The 9283-nt window shown below is 41.5% G+C and overlaps 2 protein-coding genes across 2 annotated transcripts in view; one reads left to right on the forward strand and one right to left on the reverse strand.

The window, feature by feature from the left end:
* Positions 1–592: 592 nt before the first annotated feature.
* Positions 593–6018, forward strand: LOC116704867 (deleted in malignant brain tumors 1 protein). Its single transcript, XM_032540542.1, has 14 exons — positions 593–622; positions 712–810; positions 970–993; positions 1113–1211; positions 2410–2433; positions 2545–2643; positions 2748–2783; positions 2866–3010; positions 3245–3450; positions 4020–4195; positions 4331–4561; positions 4643–4803; positions 5466–5710; positions 5837–6018. The coding sequence occupies exons 2-14, from the start codon at positions 747–749 to the stop codon at positions 5881–5883; spliced, it is 1557 nt and encodes a 518-aa protein (XP_032396433.1). The 5' UTR covers positions 593–622; positions 712–746; the 3' UTR covers positions 5884–6018.
* Positions 6019–6161: 143 nt separating this feature from the next.
* Positions 6162–9283, reverse strand: part of ikzf5 (IKAROS family zinc finger 5) — a 4262-nt gene continuing 1140 nt past the window's right edge. The window contains exons 3-4 of the mRNA XM_032540541.1: positions 8907–9080; positions 6162–8828 (exon numbers count right to left, since the gene is read on the reverse strand). Of these exons, the coding sequence (XP_032396432.1) occupies positions 7867–8828; positions 8907–9080 (1136 nt within the window). The 3' untranslated portion in view covers positions 6162–7866. The remainder of the gene's footprint in view (positions 8829–8906; positions 9081–9283) is intronic.

The following is a 9283-nucleotide window of genomic DNA, read 5'->3' on the forward strand; positions in this document are numbered from 1 at the left end:
TTCCACCGTACTGCTGTGCTGAGAAGGACACAGAATGACCTGTTTGTTTAAGATTGCAAAACACACATGTGGTATATTATAATTTATTATGCAATAAACAAGGATCCAACTTCATTTCTCTCTCTCCTTATGTAGATTACTGCCCAACCACTACTCACAGCCCTCCCTCCTCAGGTATAAAAACCCTTCAAGCTACAATTTACCCTGAAGTACTTGATATGTAAGAATTATTATATACTGTAATGTCAACCTGTGCCTCACAGCTCGGCCCTCGTGTTATAACAACTGCGGTGGGCACATGGGAAGCTGCTCCTGCTCAAGCTCTTGTCAATACCATGGCAACTGTTGCCATGACTACTACTGTAAGTGCCAAATCTAACAAGTCAACAGCATTAACAGGTTCTGCATCCCTCTCTTGCTGAAGGAATCAGTCTGTCAAATTCCTTAGTGCCTGTCAGTTCATGGGATACAATGCTTTTCATCCCATTTGCAGATTACACAGCAGCTGTGTCATAATGTTTGTCTTAAACAGTAAGAGGAGGTGTAAATGTTGTAATCACTTCATTCTCTTATTTCTATCACGTAGCTACCTGCCTGTCAACCACTGCCAAACCAATCACAGGTATGAAAACCTCTCATCAACCTACATGTGAAAGAATAAAACCTATATTCAATTACTGAAATGTTTTAACACTCTCTGGTGTCTCTCAGCTCAGCCCTCGTGTCGTTACAACTGCGGCAGGCACATGGGAAGCTGTTCCTGCTCAAGCTCTTGTCAATACAATGGCAACTGTTGTTACGACTACTACTGTAAGTATCATGTCCCCCAAGCTCAGGGGAGAAGCTGTTGCACACTAAATGGCATGGACATATTGTTTGTTCACGGTTGCAGAATAAACCAAAAGGTTATCAGTAATAATAGGTGTAAACAATTGTAATAATTTTATTCTCCTCTCTTTTTTCATGTAGCTTACTGCCCCTCACCCACCACAGGTATGAAAACCTCTCAACAACCTTGAGAATAAGGAAATAATTCATAAACCCCGTCAATCATTTATTCTTCTAGCGGGAAAGATAACTGAAATGTTATAACACTCTCTCGTATTTCTCAGCTCAGCCCTCATGTCGTTACAACTGCGGCAGGCACATGGGAAGCTGTTCCTGCACAAGCTCTTGTCAATACAATGGCAACTGTTGTTATGACTACTACTGTAAGTATCATGTCCCCCAAGCTCAGTAGAGAAGCCGCTACACACTACAATCTACCGATTTTACAGAAAAGCATCTTTCACCTCCTGAAATGCAACACTGCAATATTATTCCTCATCCAGTACCTTCATAAAGGAATAAACAGAATTATTATCCTAAGCTTCCAAAAAAAAAATTCACTGTATCGTGATACAAACTGGCATCTTAATATAATGTGTTTCCTATTGAAACGGAATTTTGCGGCAGTACACACTGTGGGAGATATTTCTAAATTCTATACAAAAGATTCAAGACTCACAGTTTTCTAGACATTTAAAGTGTCCATGTCATGGGGGTCTTCAATGTCACCTCAGTTTGTATTGTCCGACCAAGTGGAGAGGAAAAAGTGTTATTGACTCTTCTTTAAATTTAGTAGTTGTGTAACAAAGAAAAAGGACAGCTAAAGAGAGAAGTTAAAACCCTGGCTTCTTCCTCCGTACATCTGGCCAATCACTGCCTAAATTGGGTGTAAATGAGAGATTGTTGAAAAATGGTCGGAAACAGCCCTTCCCAAATTCTGATGTCAGAAAGGGGAAGGGGGTTTTCCACAGGTCTTTGTCTATCCAACAAGCAGTTCTGCTGGAGTATACTGTACACGTCCTTTTACCTCACTGCCAGTATAGCCCGGACTGAAACAATTTCCTACCCTGGAAATCCAGAGTTCTTGTGAGAACACAATTTGAATTTGCTCAGTGAGTCACTCTGGCATTCAGTAATGATGATCATTAACTATGCCCTGGTAGCTAAGCTGCACCAATCACATTGGTGTATCTGATTTTCGGATTTGGGTCTGGATTTCACCTAACAATTTCCTGCAACTCAACAACAAAACATAGAGTGTTATTATTGGTGCTGAAGTCTGAGTAGCAGGAGACAATCTCCGCATTTAGCCTACCTGTCTCTAAAAACCTGACCATACTCTCCACTTAGAACATGTATGTAAAGAAAGAGTCATTCTATCCCAGCCAGATGTAGAAAGGCAGCTCAAGTCATTTAAGTCAGTTAGACTATTGCTATGCCCTCCATACTGGTTTCTATAAAACATCTGCTGACCACATGGACATGGACATATTTTTTTGTTGCAGAATAAACAACAGTTGTATCAGTAATTAGAGGTGTGAACAATTGTAATGACTTTACTCTCCTCTCTTTTTTATGTAGCTCACTGCCCCTCACCCACCACAGGTATGAACACCTCTCAATAACCTTCAGTATATGGGAATAAACCGCCCTGTCATTCATTCTGCTAGCAGGAAAGATTGCTGCCATTTCTTACTACTCTCCCATGTCTCTCAGCTCAGCCCTCGTGTCGTTACAACTGCGGGAGTCACATGGGAAGCTGTTCCTGCTCAAGCTCCTGTCAATACAATGGCAACTGTTGCTATGACTTCTACTGTAAGCATGGTGTCATTCAAAGCACAGCACACTTTGATCACAGTTTCCACTGAAGTTGTGATCCTGAAACTCATGTACTTATTGTTGTTGTTTTTTCCAAACAGCCTACTGTTCAATCACAACTAACATGCCAGCCACAGGTAGGATCCTCAGTGTGCAACATGAGCCTGCTCAGAATATATTTCACTCCAATGACACGCGTGTTATGTTGTCCACCTTTAGTAAAACCCTGTGGAGGTTCTCTGTTTGGCTCTGGCACCTTCTCCAGCCCCAACCACCCCAACTACTACCATGACAATGCCTACTGTGTCTGGCAGCTCAGGGCTGCGTTTGACCAAAGAATCTTCCTGGAATTCACCTACCTGCAGTGAGTGAACAAAACCGCTTTTTTTGGAGAACATACATTCATCATTAGCAGGATTGCTATATGAATTACAAATGGAGAAATTATGTGAAGACAAAAATTACATACAGTTCTCAGGAATATTATTAACTAAACTAAGCTCTAAATTGATAATTATCACATACACACTTGAACAATTTCATGAGTTTTTCTTTCATGAGTCAATTGTGTCTTTTTATTATCTTTTTATAAAAACAGATTGGAGAACTGCTGCTCCTGTGACTATATTTCCATCTATGATGGGCCATCTGTTAGCTCACGGTATCTGGGGAAAGTGTGCAACAACAGTCTGAGTTCTTTCTACTCCACTTCCAACTACTTGACTGTGCTCTTCCGGACTGATGGTTCCGTGGTTGGCCGAGGGTTCAATGCTGACTTCATAAGCTCTCTGCCACCAAGCTCAGGTAGAATTATGGTAGACATCTAGTTTTGATTTTTATCATGTGTGTGTAAAATGTTATGTTTGGACTGACTTAGCTCATGTCAAAATATGACAATATTCAACATGTTCAAAGTAAACACAACGTACAGCTGAGGCTTATGGGAATGTCATTAGTTTTACAAGTATTTGTTCATAAACAAACGTATTGGACAAAAAATTTAATGTTGACCTGATGATGATGGCTATGTGGAAAGTGAAGCGATGACCAAAGTTATTATAGTTCATTGTGACATTTAATTTAAATTCATCCAATAGATGTTAAGGCCTTTTATTCAAAACCACAAATGTCACCCTCATGGATGCGCAACAGTGGGTCACCTATGAAGGGGGTCACCACAGTCAGTAGGCTTCATCTTCTGGGGATCATGAACATCTGTACAAACTGTCATGTTAACGGTCCTCTAAATAGTTGTAGAGATATTTTCAGTCTGGACCAAAGTGGTGGACAGACCAACCAACCATGCGGACCCTGAAATCACACCGCTAGAAAACATTGACACTGTTGTAAAAATCTTGTAAACACCTTGTCAGGTCGAGTGGACTGTTCCTCAGACAACATGAACATTGTGATTGAGAGGACTTACCTGAACTCTCTCGGATACGATGGCCACAGTCTGTACCTGAATGACCCGCACTGCAGACCACAGGTTTCCACATATCAGGTGGTCTTCAACTTCCCCATTAACACTTGTGGCAACATTCGAAAGGTACACAACCCGTCACCTTATGGGAATATTTAACAATATACACTAGGCCTACTTTCTGATAATTATTCCGCAAATTACTTTGATGGTAAGAATAGAGAGAGTGTGACTATTTACGATATATTCTACCTTGAACAGTTTGAGAATGACAGAGTTGTGTACACCAACACCCTCCACGCCTACACCTCCAGCTCCGGGGAGATCACACGCCAGTCTCACTTTAAGATGAACGTGGGTTGTCGAATGGAGCAGGACTCAGTGGCCCAGATCATGTACGTTGTCGAACATCGTGATAACAGCAGCATCACAGGCACAGGCAGATTTAATACCAGCATGGATTTCTACACATCAAGCAACTTCTACTACAAGGTGTGTCAACAGGTGTTTGTACAGAAAGTCCCTATTGTAAATACGTACACACCATGTTGACGTTTTTTCACACATTCTCAGGTTACTCAAGTTCCATACGAGGTGACACTCAACCAGAACTTATATGTCCAAGTGAACCTGAGGAGGGGTGACAGTTCCCTGGTTCTCTTTCTTGACACCTGTGTGACCTCACCATCACCCCATGATTTCCAGACCAGACCTTACTACCTGGTCCGCAATGGGTAAGATGAGTGTGCCTTGTTTCAGTCGATTTTAAGGTACTACATTTTATACTTCTACTGTACAACATTTGACTGTACTTTTTACTCCAATACATTTATTTTAAAGCTACAGTTACTGGTTCCTTTACAGGTTAATATTTTATGTTTAAATGCATGTTGGTGAATAAATTGCAAAAAAAATACCTTTAAAAAGGTTGTCATTTTTGACATGTCAATACGTTGTTAGCTGTTTCACCATAGAGAAATTTCCCCTGTAAAATCCCCTCCAAAAATACAATATACATTCCTGTAGCAGAACGTTTTTTCACCAAGCCCAGTAATCATCTAACGACCTGTATAGATTTATCTGGTGACTCTTCCAGGAAGGCCAGACCCTAAGATTGCACTGGACTAAACTACCCAACTGTTGAAGTAGTTAAACTATTGACCAGCTACAACAGTAAAATGCTACTTATATTAAGTAGTAATTAGTATTTAGTATTTTTGATACTTTACTGAAGTAGAATTTTAGATGCAGGACTTTACTAATAGAGTATTTTTGCATTGTAGTATTGGTACTTTAACTCAAAAAAACAAATATTAAAAAAAGAAAATACTTGGTGATTACAGGACTTTGCTCTTCTGTTGCTCTTGAAGTAACACTGTCTCTTTTTCACCTTTAGCTGTCCCGTGGACAACACCTACGTGAGCTACATCACTGGCACCCAAGCCTATGCCCGTTTCACATTTAAGGCCTTCCAGTTCCTGCGAGCCACAGAGTCGGTGTACATACAGTGTAAGGTCCTGATATGCCAAGCCTCGGACTACAATTCTCGCTGTCGACGTGGCTGCAACAAACGGGCGGCCAGAGACTTGGGGTCAGAACATGACCGTCAAACTTTGGTCCTGGGACCCATTAAACTCAAAGGTCTCTAGCCAGTTGTACTTTGTTTTGATACCAAAAGTTGATTAATTAAATTTTAATATTAGGTTAGCAATAAAAAAGATTTGTAATCTCAAGTAAACATTACATTAAAACTTTTCTCTTTTCCAGACCCTGAAAAAAAGGAAGAAGAGACTCCCAAGCAGGACAAGGCTTAACTAGATTCTGCAATTTGCTGCTTTAATACTCTTAACTAATTGTTACAGCTCATTCTGTTCATTGTGACACTAAATTGTTTGCACCATTGTTCTCTTGATCACCTCAATTACCTGATTAAAAGCATCAAAAGACAATCTGTTGGTGTAACTCATTGTATCATAGCCTTAAATATGAACATTACATATTAACACCCCATAATATTGATATAACTGTTACTGATTTCTGTTCTTGAATACAAAGACAATGGAGAAAAGGAAGACAAAAAACAAAATGCAGATCAGTTAGAAAACACTTTACTTATAAATTAGTATGATTAATCCGTCTCACAAAAAAATGAGTTCCAATCCCAGAGGGAGAGTGATCGCCAACAGGCTTCAACATTCACTATTACCTATGGACCTACAGTACGACACACTGCGAGAACATAAGGCAGTCATTACTGGATGCCCCTATTACTAGTAAGCATCAATGGCGACAAGGAGGTGGTCCTAAAAACAGTAACTATGTTCTCCACGCATGTTGCTAAGCAGCAGACAACAGTACCCAAGACAAAGAACAATCTTGCTAATGCAGCAATCATCCTGCAACATTAGTTTGCTTTTTTGACACTGAACATCTATCCAACAATTCAGAATACAATACTCAGTAAATATTCAGAAAAGCACTAGGATCCATTTGATGAATGGGGAATCTCAGTGTGCGTTATCACAAAGGCTAAACTGTGGCATCCCCGGTGCTACGTGGCAATTCTGAAAAAGTTCACATGAGACACAAGACTTGGTAATTCGGTCCTAAACACGGAGATACTGGATATCAAAGTGACTTAGTACAATATCAAAACATCAGAATGTGACATGATGTATTTAAAAGGATAGGAAAATCCCAGTGGCGTTACCATGATGCTGGTCAAGGAAGGGCACTGTGTGAAGGACCTTCAAAACAACCCGACTACTTAGCTGGCTGGCTGAAACAAGCCTATACAAAGTTTGACCAGGTTTTTTCTGTGGTTGCCATCCATATTGTTTTGATTCCAACGTTTTTAGCAGCATTCATAGAGCAGAATTTTGGCAAAAAAAATCACAGCTACCATAGAAAACGACAATGGCCAAACTTTCTAAAGTTCAGGGACTATTCATTACAGTAATTAGAGGATGTTCTAATAACATCTGCTGATCTTCAAAGTAACAGTCCTCTCAATCTTGGACACATAAGAAAGTGATTATGTCAGGCACTGCAAAGAAAAAGTAAAGTAGTACTGCACCAAGCACTGAAAAATCATTTCAACAAGCCTTAAGTAAGACCACTCTTGGCCAACAGTTTCACTCTTGTTTCAGTAACATAAGAGCAATCTTTAGATATAGCTCCAAAGGGTTGAGAATTTATTTTGTTTCTTCTCTTTTTGAATTTTGTATTTTTCTTAAGGGAGATGCTGTTATGAGGCCATATAAACTGTATAAAATGGTACCCATTTAATTAAGCTTTAAATAGGTACAATGAAAGCCATTATTGTCAGAGTTACCTTGGTGTTGCATTTAAAAGACAGATTTAAAAAGGTTGAGCTCATATACTGAAGAGAAGCGTTGACATAGGAACAATATTTCATCCACGGGCTATGTCTTTTTCAAAATCCATCCATCGTGATGTGAATTTGGTAACCTACTACATTAAATAAGGGTAATTAGTTTGGCTAAATAGGAAAGTTGTTTTTCTGATTTATGGCAGCATGTGAATGTAACTCTCATCCACCAGAAATAAATTCTCAACCTGCTGAAAACACTGATCATCCATTTATAATATACTTGAATGAGCACCTGTAACTATACAAAATGAAACCATCTGAATGTTGACATTTTATAAGTACAACTTTCAAAGGCTAGGCTACATCAAGGCCAAGTAAAAGACCAATAAATAAAATTACTATGGAATTAATAAAAACAAGGCTGTCCGTTAAAAGGTCTTTCAAAGTTTTCCTTGTTCATCCATTACTTGTGCTGACCTCGGGCAAAGTGGCAGGCAAAGTCGTACTTGCTCTTGCACTTGTGACCACAGATGTTGCACTGGAATGGGTTCTCGTATCCATGGCAGCCCATGTGAATGGTGTAGAGGATGTTGTCGGGGAAGAAGATGTCACAGTGCTGGCAGTGATGCAGCATGTGGGGGTCTTGGAGTGGGACAGACAGGCCCGGGGCCGGTGTACTGGATTGGCTGTTAGAGATACTAGGTGTACTGGTGCGCCCACTGTGCTCGCTGCAGGGTCCCCCTCCTGGGCTGCAATTGCTGTGGGGAGGAGCCCGGGGCTCCGGGGTGATTGGGGAAGAGGAGGCGGCACGGGCCATGCTGGTGACAGCCACGGGAGCTGTAGCAGGGTGGGGCTGCTGGATGAGGAAGGGCTTCTCATCAACTATAGACTCTGCTCCTGGAGACATGGGAGGTTGAATCTGGGCCTGGGACTCTGCAGGGAGGCTGACCAACTGGCCTGCCAGGGTGGACAGCTGGTTAAGAGGGTTATCCATAACCATATCATGGTGATGGTGATTTTGATTTGTGGAGTGCCCGTCCTCGACTGCATGACTCTGATTGTCATATGTCTCCTGACGTAAGTGGGGAAGCTCATGGGAGAAGTCGTTCACATTGTCAGCCTTGTGCACCACCATAGAAGGGGGGTTAAAATTGATGAGGAGTCGGCGACCATAGCCCAGTGAGCTGGCTTTCTTCTGTAAAACACTCAGCATCTTTTTGTGGGAAAGTGAGCGAGCACCTTTCATTGGAAGGAGTTTGTGGCGTCGACGTCGATGGTGCGACAAGTTGCTACGATCACTGCAGCGAAAGGAGCAAAGCTCACACTTATAAGGCTTCTCTCCTGTGTGTGATCGCATGTGGGCCTCCAGGTGGCGCTCATAGGCCGAAGCAAATGGGCAGAGGTGACAGCGGTGAGGTTTCTCTCCTGTTTAATTAAGAAGAACAGGCTAAATAACAAAACCTTTTAAATATCATCCCCTGGAAAAGACCTATAAACACTTACCTGTGTGAATTCGGATGTGCTCAATGAGTCTAGCTGTGCCTCTAGTGGCATAGTTGCAGTAGCGGCACTTAAGCTTGCCGTCATAGGTCCTCTCAAAACCATCCACCAGGATCCCTGAGTTGTCCTCCAGTGACATGTCCACTGAGGGGTGATCCAGTCCATTCTGACTGCAGTCTGCACACAGGAACATTAGCAAGACTTACACTTTACACAAAGAAAAAAATACCATACTACCTCTGATTATTGTGGTGGCAGTAGTAGGGAGGGAACCAGAGGGTTCAAGCCCCCCCACCAAACGCTCAACGAAAGTGTCAGGGCGCTGGTCCAGCCCACTCACTCTGACATCTCTTCATTTGTGCATGAATAGGTCCTGAGCA

This window comes from Etheostoma spectabile, chromosome 17 (assembly GCF_008692095.1).
Source record: "Etheostoma spectabile isolate EspeVRDwgs_2016 chromosome 17, UIUC_Espe_1.0, whole genome shotgun sequence".
Taxonomy (NCBI): domain Eukaryota; kingdom Metazoa; phylum Chordata; class Actinopteri; order Perciformes; family Percidae; genus Etheostoma; species Etheostoma spectabile.

Bases quoted from the DNA above. Each gene is read 5' to 3' on its own strand.
- LOC116704867 (XM_032540542.1), top strand. From the start codon at position 747: ATGGGAAGCTGTTCCTGCTCAAGCTCTTGTCAATACAATGGCAACTGT. The intron at 2,434-2,544 runs GTATGAACACCT...CATGTCTCTCAG, and splicing joins CTGCCCCTCACCCACCACAG to CTCAGCCCTCGTGTCGTTAC. The intron at 4,804-5,465 runs GTAAGATGAGTG...TTTCACCTTTAG, and splicing joins TACTACCTGGTCCGCAATGG to CTGTCCCGTGGACAACACCT.